Consider the following 14,149-nt stretch of genomic DNA (forward strand, 5'->3'; position numbering starts at 1 on the left):
AGAGGTGGAGAGGGGAGGGGGGAGGCTCGGCGTGCGGGCCGGGACCTCTCCCCGCAGCGCCGTGAGTGCGGGAGGACGGCGGAGCGGGGCGGAGGGGCGGCAGGACGAGCGGAGGGGAGGCGGGAGGAGCGGGGGGCGCTGCGGGGCACGGACGGAGCTGACACGGAGGGAGGGGCGGCGCGGTGCCGTCTGTGGGAGGGCGCCCCCTGTCGGCCTGGCGGGCGGGCCGTGACATGTGGCCGTGCTGGCTGTGCCCGCAGGTGCCGGGCGCCATGGCCCCCCCCAAGGACATCATGACCAACTCACACGCCAAGTCCATCCTGAACGCCATGAACGCGCTGCGGAAGAGCAACACGCTGTGCGACGTCACGCTGCGCGTGGAGCACAAGGATTTCCCGGCGCACCGCATCGTGCTGGCCGCCTGCAGCGACTATTTCTGCGCCATGTTCACCAGCGAGGTCGGTGCGGGGCGCTGGGTGCGGGCCGGGCCTCAGGAGCCGAGCGGGAGGTGGGCCGGGCTCATTGGGGGGGGTCCCTATGGATGCTGGGCCTCTGGATCCATTCGGGTTGTGGCTGCGGATCCTCTGGGTCCCTCTGAATGCTGGGAGTGCTGGGCCTGGATCCTTCTGGATCCGTTTGGAAACGGGCCGGGATCCCGCTGGGTCCATTTGGGATGTGGCTCTGGATCCTTCTGTTGGTGGCACTGGATCCTTCTGGATCCCTCTGTTGGTGGCTCCGTCTGTATCTCAGCACGGTTACGCTGTGTCCGAGGGAGCCGGTTCCTTCAGCACAGCGCCCAGCTGCTCCCTCTGTGCAGTGCTGTGTGTCCGTGGGAGCTGCAGCAGAGACCCCTCTGCTCTGTGTTTGTGCTGCCCCATGGACGAGTTCATGGATCACAGGGTGTGTTAAGGGCTCCTCGTTGGCTCCACCTCAGAAAGAAACCACTCTGTCTTCTCTTAGAACACGTTCTGAAGTGTTTGGGCTTTAAGTTCCTCCCTGTTTTCCCTGGACCGTGCAGAACTGTTGTGAAAATTACCAACTTCTGTTCACATTTGGATTCATATTGGGCCCACGGAGGGGCTGGAACTGAGTGGTCCTTAGGGTCCTGTCTGTGCCACGAGTGTCCCCCAGAGCAGCACAGTCACAGCAGCATTCCCTTTCCTCATAAGCAGGGAGCTGAAGGGGTTTATTGCAGCACACTTTGTGTCTCTGGGGTAGTGAGGGCAAAGACAAGAAGTGGGCTCAGATAAGGAAGTGGAGGAGGTGCAGTTCTGAAATGTGCTGAACCCTGGGAACAGCCACATTCCTGCACAGCAAGCCCTGTGGTTTCAGGGTGCAATGGAAGATGGCAATGCTGTGTGCCACAGCTGCCTCGGGGTGGGCAGCACCGTGGGCATCCTGGGGTGAAGTGAGGTGTCTGCAAGGTCATTTCCTATGGAATGATGCTGCCCTGGATGCTCTCATGGCTTTCTAACCCTGCTGTGCTGCATGGAATGCACTAGTTTGGAATGCAGCTCAGTAACAGTGCCTACATGCTCTGGAGTCCTCATGGGACGTTCTGTGTCACACTCAGCTCCAGGATCTTTCTTTAGGGTATGCTGTTAGGATCCCATATTCTTCTGCATCACATACAACACGTGAAGTTATTAGAAAAGCTTCTGGTCACAAAGGCCCAGTAACTCCTGTCCTCTTTTTTTCTGAGCACACAGTGTGCACAGACAGAATAGGTACAGTCTCCATCTCCATTGCGTGCTGCAGTCACACAAACATCCAGTCTGGTCAGTTCTGGTCTCTGGTGACACCGGATGGCTCAGCCTTGTTTTGGGAGTGCTCTGTCTGACCCAGGCTGTGATGCAGTACAGTCACACCTGTGGCACTGTGGGCCCAGCAGGGCTGTCTGTCCTTGCATTAGGGCTGGTGGGTGCTGTGAGGTTTTGTGAGTGTAGATCACAGGCCCAGCACTGCGCTGTGCTGTCTCTGCAGTGCAGGAGTGGCTCAGTCTCAGCAGAGACCTCTGCTCTGCTGCTGTGTCACCGAGTGCCTCAGTGGGAATATGTGTCTGCTCTGATTTTCCCCTCTCTCCCATCCCCTGCGGTGGCGCTTTCAAAGCAAAGCAGCGATGCTTTGATCACACGTTCTCCTCGCTGAGTATGCCCACAACCAGCTTCAGTCTCATTCTTGGCAAGAAAAGTGAGGGGCTTTCATCTGAGCCGTGCTTGCACTGATATGCGCTGCTGCTTCCAAGGAGGTTGGTTTTGCACTGCGCTGCATGGAGACGGCCTCCTGTCGGGGTCCACCTGTGCTGATGAGCTCCCATGGGGTGCTGCCCCCCAGGTGCTGTTTCTGCAGCTGCTGCTTGGTGAGGGTGTCAGCTCTGCACATGGAGGGTTCTCACGCAGTGCACTGATCCCACAGGTTGGCTCAGAGGGTGGTGGGCTTCAGAGAAAGTAATTGTTCCAAAATGACACATCATAGAGCTGACAAAACAGCACAGGGATGAAGTCAGCACTGCTTAAATGCCATCGTTGCATACGCTGATTTTACTTTCTAATATTGAAGTTCAACTCCGGTTTAACTCTGAATCTCCTGGGCTGCAGATGGTCATTCTTAGTAGGGACTTTCACCATGAGCTCGTAGGGTGGATGGGTGGAACGGTGATGAAAGCTTTGGGTGTGGGCTGGGGAGAGCTGGGTGTAGAGCAGAGCAGTGAGGGCACTGTACGCCACACAGGGCCCCACACACACTGCCCTGGAACTGCTCCTTCTGCACAGCTCAGGGTCCCTGCATGGCGCAGGCAGACACCTCATATGAACAACACGCTCAGGGCTCAGTGTGTGCATTTTGCAGTGCACTTGGAACCTCTTCCACACACGTATCAAACTCTGCTTTGCTCTGAGGCTCTGCTGAGCACTGGTGTCTTTTTGACCAGATTAGTGGAAAATAAACTCTGTTTCCTTTATGATTTACAGCTCTCAGAGAAAGACAAACCCTACGTGGACATCCAGGGGCTGACAGCTTCCACCATGGAAATCCTGCTGGATTTTGTGTACACAGAAACCGTTCATGTGACGGTAGAGAACGTCCAGGAGCTGCTCCCAGCAGCATGTCTGCTGCAGCTGAAAGGTAATGCTGGGTGTTGGTGCACACTGCACGGCTGCTGCTCAGCAGAGGTTTGCTGTGTCCACCCATGACAGCAGTGCCTCTGTGCTGTGCTCAGTCTGGGCCTTGGAGCCATAACACCTTGTGTCAAACTCCTCTTGTCCTTTGCACGCTGATCTTGGTGTAGCAGAGCTGCCCCATCTAGAAAAAGAGACACAGGATGGATTCTTTTATCCGTGCTTTGTGCTACTTCATAGTCTGCGTGGCAGTGCCTGGGGTGGGGGAGCTGACAGTAATAAGCAAAGCCCTGGTGTCGTTTGGCATTGCCAGGTTAGCGTGGCTGCTCACAGCTGGGCAATCCCATGGCACATCCACTTCTGCTTTAGGAGCTGCAAAGTCAGTGCAGCTCACAGTTACCAGTGTCAGATTTAACCTGGGGGAGGAGGGGGTTAAACACAGCAGGCACAAACAGCACAAGCAGCCGTCCTGCTGCTCAGCATTACTGTGCCCCTCGGAAGAGACATTGCATGTGTGTGCTTGAGTGGTGTTATTCCACTGTTGTTCAGTCAGTCTGTCCTTATTGTTTCCAACTTCCCTGTACTGAAGCCCTTTCCCGAGCAGAGGGCTGACAGGATGTGTTCAGTGCTCATTCACCCCTCCGATTTTCCATAGGTGTGAAACAAGCTTGCTGTGAGTTTCTAGAAAGCCAGCTGGATCCATCAAATTGTTTGGGCATTCGGGATTTTGCTGAGACACACAATTGTGTTGATCTAATGCAAGCTGCAGAGGTCTTCAGCCAGAAACATTTTCCAGAGGTGGTTCAGCATGAAGAGTTTATCCTCTTAAATCAAGAAGAGGTTGAAAAGCTCATCAAGTGTGATGAAATTCAGGTAAAACCTGAACGTACCATTACTCTGCAAAGCATTGGACGTAAAGCATTGAAAGCTGTTGGAAACCAGCCCGTAGTGCTCAGGAGGGACTCACCCATCCTTCCCCAGCTGGGAGTTCGCTTTCCAGGAAGGTTCTCCTCGTTCCTTTGGCCCCATAACCTCAAACCAATGGGTGATGTGCAGGCTGTGTGTCTGAGCGCGTTGTCTCGGGGCTGCACATCACTACCTCCATGTTCCCTCTCCTCCCCCTCTCCCTGGAGGAGGTTGCAGCCATGCGTTGTCTCGGTGCCCACGTTGCAGAAACGCCCACAGGACTTTAACTTGTTTGCAGACCGTTGTGGTGTTACTCAGCAGCACGAGGAGTGCATGTGTCGTTCCCAGCATGCAGCCCTTCTGCTTGCACAGGGTGCAGAGTGGGGCTGCTGGATGCTGCTTCGGGTGGTTACATGAAGGTGTTTCTGCCTCTGAATTTTGGTACGGACTGTGTTCACTCAGAGCTGGATTCTGGAGGTGTTACTGCATGGCTGGGAACCGTCTGATCCTGTTTGGTTTTTTACCCAAGTTTTCTCTGAGTGTGTATTTAGTTGGGAACTGAAATAAGGTAAATATTGCCTGAGAATAGGAAGGGGGCAGTTCTGTGTTGTTAAGCTGGACTTCAACAAGAGATGGTGTTTGCTTCAACCCTAAAAGAAGTGATGGAGTCGTTATTCAGAGCTCACAGCAGTGTGAGCTCCTTGGAGCAGGTTGTGTCATTGGTACCTCCTGAGTTCCTCAGAGCCCCTCGAAGGGGTGACCAGAGGAGAGATGTGGATGTGTGCTTTGAAAGGCTGCAGCAGAAGTGGCCTTTGGCCAAGCTGATGTCATTAACAAACCTTGGAAAGGAGCACGCAGGGCAGCAGTGAGGGCTGCATGCAGGTGGTGCTCAGAGCAGGGGAGGGCTGAGGGCACTGGGTGATCACAGCAGTGTCCTTAGTGCTGAGGTTTGATCTGGGTGGGTTGTGGTGAGAGCTTCTGGGCAGCCAGGGATCCCAGGGCTGGGAATGCTTTGTGTTGGAAGGGATCGTCCCCCAATCCCTGCCACCTCCTACACCACCTGCCCAGCAGCACTGCTGGGGATGGGGATGGGGATGGGGCATCCCCTGCTCCTCCAGACTGTGTGTTTTGCTGCCTCACCTCCCTTGTGGTGAAGAATTTCACTGCAATTACACCTAATCTAAACCTGCTCTCTTTTAATTTAAAACCATCACCTGCAGGTCCAATTAAAAGGTCTCTCCTCATCTTTTTTGATGAGCTCTCTTTAATTATTGAAAGGCTGCTGTGAGGTTGCCCTTCCCCACGTGGAAGGAGCACAGCCCCTCAGCCCATCCCTGCAGGAGGTGCTTTGTCCTCTGAGTGTCATTGTGGGCTCTGGGCCCTCCATGTCCTCATGCTCAAGGAGCCCAAAGAGCGGGGCAGAGGGGCAGAGCCTGCTCCCACACTGCCTGCTGGGCTCCTGTCAGTGCAGCCCTGGCTGTGATGGTGCTGCCTGGTTTCTCACCCACAGCAGACTCCCATCTGTGCTCTCCAGCTGCTGCTGGGCACAGAGCTGTCGGTGTAGCTACAGGCTGCTGCTCTCCTGTCTGAGCAGTGTGTCCCTCTTCCTGCAGGTGGACTCAGAAGAACCTGTATTTGAGGCTGTTATAAACTGGGTGAAGCACTCAAAGAAGGAACGGGAGGCGTCGCTGCCGGAGCTGCTGCAGTACGTGCGAATGCCGCTCCTCACCCCGCGCTACATCACAGATGTTATCGACACCGAGGTATGGGCAGAAGCAAACCAAGATGTGGATGATGAGATCTTTAAGCTTTTGCAATGGAAGTTTTAATTTCAAACAATCAATGCTGATCTGGTGCAAGGTTTGGCAGCAGGGCACTGTGAATTCGGCCTTGGTGTGGTGCAGCAGCACATGGTATTGAACACCCACAGGGAACTGGATGTGGAGCTGCAGGGGGGGGTTGGCCCAGGCCCAGCTGGGGAACAAGGAGGACATGAGGCAATGCTTAGGGCTGCTGTGCCCACAGCTGCTTCTGGAGGAGACTTCCCTGTTCTGAGTTCCGCCCATAGCAGGGTGTTCCATACAGAGCAGCACAGTTTGGGCTTTGCTCCATGCTGTGTCTCTGGCAGCCACATATTGAGCTGACGCTGTGGGGCAGACCCAGCCAGGCCCACTCAGCCTTTGCTCCCTCCTCAATTAGGTTTCCACTGGCTAACATGTTGCAGAATCACAGAATTACCCGGGTTGGAAGGGACCTCAAGGATCATGTAGTTCCAACCCCCCTGCCTAGCAGGGCCACCAAACATACACCTTTACTAGATCAGGTTGCCCAGGGCCCCGTCCAACCTGGCCTTGAACACCTCCAAGGACGGGGCATCCACAACCTCACTGGGCAGCCTGTTCCAGGACCTAACCACTCTCCTAGTAAAGAACTTTCCCCTAACATCCAACCTAAATCTTCCCTCCTTCAACTTAAAACCATTTCCCCTAGTCCTGCTATTATCAGCCCTTTCCAAGAGTTTACTCCCCTCCTGGGAGTAAGTTCCCTTCAGGTACTGAAAGGCTGCAATGAGGTCACCCCGCAACCTTCTCTTCTCCAGGCTGAACAAACCCAACTCCCTCAGCCTGTCCTCATAGGGGAGGTGCTCCAGCCCCCTGATCATCTTCGTGGCCCTCCTCTGGACCCTTTCCAAAATCTCCATATCTTTTTTGTACTGAGGGCTCCACACCTGGACACAGTACAACAGATAGGGCCTCACAAGAGCAGAGTAGAGAGGGACGATCACCTCCCTATCCCTGCTGACCACCCCTCTCCTGATGGAGCCCAGGATCCCATTTGCTTTCCGGGCTGCCAGAGCGCACTGCTGGCTCATGTTAAGTTTCTCATCTATCAGGACCCCTAGGTCTTTTTCTGCCGAGCTGCTCTCAAGGACCACTCCTCCCAGCCTGTACAGGTGCCTGGGGTTCTTCCGGCCCAAGTGCAAAACCTTGCACTTTGCCGTGTTGAACCTCATTAGGTTCACCCGAGCCCAGCTTTCCAGCCTGTCAAGGTCCCTCTGAATGGCATCTGTTCCCTCCACCGTATCAACTGCACCACTCAGCATGGTGTTGTCAGCAAACTTGCTGAGGGTGCACTCCATTCCCTCATCGATGTCATTAATAAAGATGTTAAAGAGCACCGGTCCCAAGACAGACCCTTGAGGGACACCGCTCGTTACTGGCCTCCACCTGGACGTAGAGCCATTGACCACCACCCTCTGTCTGCGGCCTTTCAACCAATTGCTTATCCATCTAGTTGTCCACCCATCAAATCCACCTCCCTCCAACTTGGAGATGAGGATGTGATGGGGGACCATGTCAAAGGCCTTGCTCAGGTCCAGGTAAATGACATCGGTCGCCTTCCCTTCATCCACCAACGCCGTCACTCCATCATAGAAGGCCACAAGATTAGTTAAGCATGACCTTCCCCTGGTGAAGCCATGCTGGCTGTCTCGGATCACATGCTCATTCTTTATGTGATCAAGCATGTTGTCCAGGAGGATCTGTTCCATAATCTTCCCAGGCACAGAGGTGAGACTCTCCGGCCTGTAGTTCCCTGGGTCCTCCCTGCTCCCCTTCTTGTATATGGGAGTGACGTGACCCTTTCTCCAATCATCCGGGACCTCACCTGACAGCCACGACTTCTCAAATATGATGGAGAGCGGCTCAGCAACCACCTCAGCCAGCTCCTTCAGGACCCTGGAATGCACGCCATCTGGCCCCATAGACTTATACTCATTCAGTCTAAGGAGGCACTCTCGGACTTGCTCTACCCTTACAGTGGGGAGGGATTTACCTCCTTGGTCCCCACATAGAGGTATGGGGGTGCAAGACTTAGGGACGTGAAAAAGACTAGAATCCTGGCCACCAGTGAAGACCGAGGTGAAGAACTCATTCAGCACCTCAGCTTTCTCTTCATCTGTTGAAGCCATTTCTCCTTTTAAATTTACCAGAGTAGGTACGCCCATTTTGGCCTGTCTCTTCTGGCCAATGTACCTGTAGAAGGTTTTCTTATTGTTTTTCACATCCCTCGCCAAGTTCAGTTCTGCCTGAGCCTTGGCTTTCCTGATCCCACGTCTGCAAGTCCGGACGGCATCCCTGTATTCTTCCCGGGTGACACAGCCTTGTTTCCAGAGCTTGTACACCCCTTTCTTCACCCTCAGTTCTCTTAGCAGGTCCTTGCTGAGTCATGCCGGTTTTCTACCTCTCCTGCCCACTTTCTTAATCAGGGGAATGGAGACCTCTTGTGCTGCCAGGAGGGCATCCTTGAACAGTAGCCAGCTCTCCTCAACGTCCTTATCTTTGAGGGCAGCACACCAGGGGATCTTGGCCAGCATTCCATTGAGAAGCTTGAAGTCAGCTCTTCTAAAGTTCAGCATCCTGGTCCTGCTCTTTGCCAGGCCCACATCGCTTGAGATCACAAACTCAACCAGGGCATGATCGCTGGAGCCCAGGCATCCTCCAACCTTGACGCCTTTGATGATCTCCTCAGCGTTGGTGAGCAGCAGGTCCAGCAACGCTTGACCTCTGGTCGGTCTGTCCAATACCTGAACCAGAAAGCTATCATCAATGGATTCCAAGAGCCTTCTGGAGCTCTTGCAGCTCGCCGTGTGGTTTTCCCAACAGATGTCCGGATGGTTGAAGTCCCCTACCAGAATCCTATTTTCCTCAGTTTTCCAGTGTAGGGTATTTTATTCTGTAATCTGCAGTGCCACGAGAGATGAGCTGTATGAGAACAGTCCCATGGCAGCTCTGGGGGGATCTTAGCACAGACCACTGGTATCAGTGACTGCTGTCTTTCTGCAGCCGTTCATCCGATGCAGTCTGCAGTGCAGAGACCTCGTCGATGAAGCAAAGAAATTCCATCTCCGTCCTGAGCTCCGGAGCCAGATGCAGGGACCCAGGACCAGAGCTCGTCTGGGTGAGTGGTGTGGAGGTGCTGGGAGTAGCTGTGGGACCTGCAGGAGCTGTGTGTGCCATGCAGTGCCTTGGTGCTCTGCAACAAAGACTTCTTGATCTGCAGTGCACAGTGGCATAGAAGGGGGACAGCAGTGCAGGACAGGGTGGCTTGTTAATGAGTGGCAGCACAGGGAATAGCTGGTTGCCCTGCTCCTGTGTTGGTGCTCCCAGATGGGTTTGTCTGAGCATGCAGCCATCCCAGAAGTGTGGGCAGAGTTTCTAAAAGGTGGTTATCAGTGTCAGAAATTCACAGGGTGAGATGAGAGATGGCAGCACTGGAGGGAAGATGGATGGGGAACGTGGGAGGGTGAAGGGCAGCTGGGAGGTGGGCAGGTTGGTTTGTTGAGAGGCACGGTGAGTAATTTCTGTCCTGAAGGCAGTGCGGTGTGCTTCGACCTCCAACATAGTCCACCCACAGCACAGCTCCTGTTTTTCCAGGAACACCCCACATCAGTGCTCAGGGACATCCACTTCAGCTCAAGCCACCATTTACAGAGAGGCATTGCGCTCTGTTCTGGGTCGAAATGCCTCAGCTGATAAAGGGAATGTCACAAATTCACGTCATTATCCAGGTGAAAATTGTGCGCTTTGCTTCTAAGGTCCACCTTCTGCATTCTGCCTTCTTTTGTATAACAATTTGATAGCACTGCTGTCAGGAGCACTCTCAGCACACGCCCTCGTGTTGCCTGTTCACTTCCTGGATGGACTGCAGTGGCTGTGCTGCGTGATGCCCACAGGGCTCAGCTCTGCGCCCATGGTTGCACACCAGCTGATGTGGCTTTGCTCTCCCTCTTTGCTGCAGGAGCAAATGAAGTCTTGCTTGTGATCGGTGGCTTTGGCAGCCAGCAGTCACCCATAGATGTTGTGGAGAAGTACGACCCGAAGACCCACGAGTGGAGTTTCTTGCCCGTAAGGGACCATTTCTGACCATCATTGAGCAGAACAGGCACGCTAACATCAAACATCGATCGTGTGCTACTGGCCACATAACCTTCCCTGGGCTATCCTCAGTTCATTTGGGTTGTGGAGGTGTATGTAGTAAATGCTGGAATCACTTTGCTTGTAAAGCTTTGTGGGAGAGGTTGCTGCCTTATCTGCTGGGCTGAACCTGCAGAGGCTGCATCTGTGCTGTGGGAGTGAGAGCTGAAGGGCAGCATGTTTTGTCTTCGAGGGGCGTTGAGCTGTGAAGTTTGGAGGTGGCATCTGGGGTGTCAGTGGGAGCACTGGGGTCAGTGCTGCTGTGAGCACAGCAGGCTGCGTGATCCCTGCTCACGTTGGGTCTGAGTGGGATGGGATTTATTAAGAGAGAGCTTCTGCAGTGGGATCTTAAAAGCAGCTGTACCAGTAGGAAGCAGCGCAGGCCTTTGTTACTGCTAATCACAGAGAACTTACATTGCTTTCTCTCCCAAAATTCAGTTCTTTTTTTGGGAGGCCAAAAGCTTCAGCTGCATCCAGCAGATTTCTGTAGCCTCCACGTTTCCCCATTGACAGGGAGCGGTGGGAGGCATGCACACCTCCAGGATGTGCCAGGGATTCAGCAGTGACAGGAGATAAGCTGACATTGTACAAAAGTATTGTGCACTCAAAGAGACCCGGGCAGCAGAAGCTGCAGAAAGCAGATGCAGTCCTGGTGCATTTCAGCCAGAGATGGATTGCTGAAATCCACCCTGTCATCTGCCTCTGCCTTGAGGTGCCTCTTCCAACAAAGCAGCAAAAATGGGATAGAACAGCAGTTGTTCTGCACACACGGGGGGTTGTTTCTTCACCTTGACCCTTTGTTTTCCTTCCTCATTTCAGAGCATCACCCGTAAGAGGCGTTACGTCGCGACCGTGTCCCTGCACGACCGGATCTACGTCATTGGGGGCTATGACGGCCGCTCACGCCTCAGCTCCGTGGAGTGCTTGGATTACACATCAGATGAGGATGGGATCTGGTACTCCGTAGCACCCATGAACGTGCGGCGCGGGCTGGCAGGAGCCACAACCCTGGGAGGTGCATCCTGGGGCAGATCGTTGGAGTCTGGCAGCTCTTTGCTTGGCTACAACAGTGGAAACCACCTCTGCTGTGTCTCCATTCTTTGTGCCACTGTGCTCTGAGCAATGGGAGCTCAAGGAGGGGCTGTGGAGGGGGAGCTCTCATGGTGGATAAGCAGCTGGAAGGGCTGGCTGGGTTCTGGGCTTGGTTGGTTGATCTGCAGGCAGGCTGATACCGTGAGGGTGAGCAGTCTGCATTTCTCTCAGGTTCAAACATGCCAAGTTCTGCTGTGGTTGCTGTATTTTGCAGTCCACATTGTAGGTTTGCTGTGTCTGTGAAGGCCTTTGTGCTCCACGTGCACATTCGGTGCTCGTTGTGCTCAGCCCACCCCTGCTCTGTCGTTGCAGATATGATTTATGTTTCTGGTGGGTTTGATGGGAGCCGACGCCACACCAGCATGGAACGCTACGACCCAAACATTGACCAGTGGAGTATGCTGGGAGACATGCAGACAGCACGGGAAGGAGCGGGGCTTGTTGTAGCCAACGGAGTTATCTACTGCCTCGGTAGGTGCCCGCAGGCAGCAACATGCAGATCCTGAAGCAGGCCCTGGAAGCTGTGCCATGCTTCGCTGGGATGGCGCACAGTTTGCTCCTCTCTTGTGTTTCAGGTGGCTATGATGGGCTGAACATACTGAATTCTGTGGAGAGGTACGATCCCCACACGGGACACTGGACGAACGTCACACCGATGGCCACTAAGCGCTCAGGTAGGAGCTTGTGTGCTGGTTTAGCTCCCCAGGAGGAGGATCCATAAAGGAGTGTGAGTGTGGCTTTATGGGCTGTGGGGAGAGGAAGTCTGTGACTGCCCTAATTAGGAACTGGTGAGGAGCAGGCAACACAGTTAACGTATGTAATGTGATGGGACAGCGTGTGAAGGCAGCACTTGTTAGCTGCAGGGCCCAGTCAGTGAGGGGTGTTCAGGGAAGCACTGGGGCTCAGCTCCTGGGCATCCAGGACAGCAGAGAGCAGCACTGTTAGGACAGCATTACGCTGACAACTTGAGCCACTGTGTAGCCAGTTTCGGCCAACAGCATTACTGCTCTTACTGGGGCAGCTGAGCACAGCAGCTCTTACAGGCACAGCTGTCAGGCTGGCTGCAGGCTGAGCACCTCATGCTGCTCCTGCTGCCCTGGCTGCAGCTGCTCGCTCCCCCTCACTGGAAATTGAGCAGAAGTTGGCAGGGTTAGAGTTACAGCACTAGGCACAGCACTGTCAGCACTCCTCTGTCCTCTCCCTGCAGGTGCTGGAGTTGCTCTGCTGAATGACCACATTTACGTTGTTGGTGGGTTCGATGGGACGGCGCATCTCTCCTCCGTGGAAGCCTACAACATCCGCACTGATTCCTGGACCACTGTAACCAGCATGACCACCCCCCGCTGCTACGTGGGGGCCACCGTGCTGCGGGGAAGGCTGTATGCAATTGCTGGGTAAGAGATGGCCATGGGCTGGAGGGGAAGGTGCTCTGTGTGTCAGCAAGAGGGGCGAGTGACTCCAAGTGACACAACCCATGGCTGCGTTGCATTCAGCCTCTTGAATGCACATCAAGACTACTTGGGAGGACTCTGAGCATCTCAACCCCTCTCTGTGGCAGCACCCCTCAGCTGTGACTTTCTGTCCCTGCAGGTACGATGGCAACTCACTGCTGAGCAGCATTGAGTGCTACGATCCCATCATCGACAGCTGGGAAGTGGTGACCTCCCTGGGGATGCAGCGCTGCGACGCCGGGGTCTGCGTCCTGCGGGAGAAGTGATGTGCAGAGAGCTCACAAAGCACATCCCCACGAGTGTCTGCTGGACGAAGAGTCCCCAGTGATTTGCAGTGACTGTTTTTGAGAGTTGTGGATGCTGTGGAAGTAGGCACCAGTACAGCAGCTTTCTGTGCTGCTTTGACTTGAGCATGTGCATAACCATGTGATCTCAGCAGTCATTTGAAATCAGGGGCTCTGTGTGAAGCTGGAGGAAGGCGGTGAAGTGGGGCGAGAGAAGCTGCATTCTCTGCTGTTCCTGTGGCTCATTTTCCCAGCAGAGCAGAGCAGTCCCAAACTGGCATCAGCCGGCCTGGTGAGCGTATCTGAGGACATACACACAGCTGGGTGGTCTCTGTGGCTGCTACAGGACCAGCTGGGTGCTCAGGCCCGTGGATACATGCGGGTGGAATCCAGCTGCTCTTAAACGTTCCCGCTTCAAATCATCTTGTACATACTGAATGTTCTCAGCTCGCTCCATCAGTGCAGAGCCAAACTGAACGAGCATGTGTGAGGGAGGGGGGTCCCACACTGCAGGTTCTGCACACAAGGAGTCGCAGATTGAAGCTGTCAACTACTGAGACCCAAAAGCAGAAGGCTGGGGGAAATAGAAAGGCAGCCCTGCAGCATTTGTGCTCTAAAGGGGGGGCTCGGCAAGGCTCAATGCATCGTATTTCCTTTGAAAAGCTTGGACAGTCCCCACTGCATAGAGCTGCATGGCCACAGGAGCCGTGCTGCCACAGGCACTGCCTTTGCTCCTACAGCTGAGGCCGGCGCACAGTGATGCGGTTGCTCTATCCCTGCTGAGGAACTGGTTCTTCCTTAGACTGCTGTGCCCAACGCACCGCTCAGCCTGTAACTCATCTTCCCGCTGTTGGTTAGTAGCATTTCCCCGCTTCCAGCCCCGTTCTGGACTCACACCAGGGTTGTTTTACCCCCCCGTTCTCAGCTCTCCCTCCGTCCCCAGCTCCCCACATGCTGAGCTCTATCCAGCCCTGCTCCGGTTGCCGGTTCCCAGCCCGGCTCTTTCCTCCCCTCATTCCCGTGCTCCTATTGCTGCCCCTCCAGCTCCCAGCCGGGCCCTGCGTGGGATGAGGGTGGTGGTAGCATGATTTAAATATGCACTTTCAGCCAATGCTCTGACCTTCCGCGTTCGTTTCTATTCTATTAGACGAGTGTTCCGTGGGTTTGTTCCCTATGTTATTTTTTATTGAAAACACCCGAGAATAAACTATTTCCTGAGCCAGAGCCGCTTTTTTACCTCTTGTTCCGCTGCCTCCAGTGCTGCCTTCGTCCCGCAGCTCACGCACGTGGCGGCGCAGTTCACACTGCGCATGCGCAGCTCTCAC

At 54.5% G+C, this 14,149-nt stretch overlaps 1 protein-coding gene across 5 annotated transcripts; it reads left to right on the top strand.

Annotated features, from left to right (window-relative positions):
* Positions 1 to 6: 6 nt before the first annotated feature.
* On the top strand, positions 7 to 14,048 carry KLHL12 (kelch like family member 12). Of its 5 annotated transcripts, none has more exons than XR_014938737.1 (12): positions 7 to 458; positions 2,970 to 3,123; positions 3,772 to 3,989; positions 5,636 to 5,785; positions 8,867 to 8,981; positions 9,458 to 9,591; positions 9,822 to 9,928; positions 10,817 to 11,012; positions 11,402 to 11,560; positions 11,665 to 11,763; positions 12,297 to 12,483; positions 12,680 to 14,048. XR_014938737.1 is itself a non-coding variant. In XM_015884853.2 (12 exons), the coding sequence occupies exons 2-12, from the start codon at positions 273 to 275 to the stop codon at positions 12,804 to 12,806; spliced, it is 1,698 nt and encodes a 565-aa protein (XP_015740339.2). In that variant the 5' UTR covers positions 7 to 61; positions 261 to 272; the 3' UTR covers positions 12,807 to 14,048. The 5 variants fall into 5 exon arrangements, 4 of the variants coding, with proteins under 4 accessions (XP_015740339.2, XP_032305157.2, XP_085383208.1 ...); XM_015884853.2 differs by lacking the exon at positions 9,458 to 9,591 and having other exon boundaries at positions 7 to 61; positions 261 to 458; XM_032449266.2 differs by lacking the exon at positions 9,458 to 9,591.
* Positions 14,049 to 14,149: the final 101 nt, after the last annotated feature.

The sequence above is a fragment of the Coturnix japonica genome, chromosome 38 (genome assembly GCF_054131305.1).
Source record: "Coturnix japonica strain WE chromosome 38, WE-NBRP24, whole genome shotgun sequence".
Taxonomy (NCBI): domain Eukaryota; kingdom Metazoa; phylum Chordata; class Aves; order Galliformes; family Phasianidae; genus Coturnix; species Coturnix japonica.

Bases quoted from the DNA above. Each gene is read 5' to 3' on its own strand.
- KLHL12 (XM_032449266.2), top strand. From the start codon at position 234: ATGTGGCCGTGCTGGCTGTGCCCGCAGGTGCCGGGCGCCATGGCCCCC. The intron at 11,013-11,401 runs GTGCATCCTGGG...CTGTCGTTGCAG, and splicing joins AGGAGCCACAACCCTGGGAG to ATATGATTTATGTTTCTGGT. The intron at 11,561-11,664 runs GTAGGTGCCCGC...CTTGTGTTTCAG, and splicing joins CGGAGTTATCTACTGCCTCG to GTGGCTATGATGGGCTGAAC.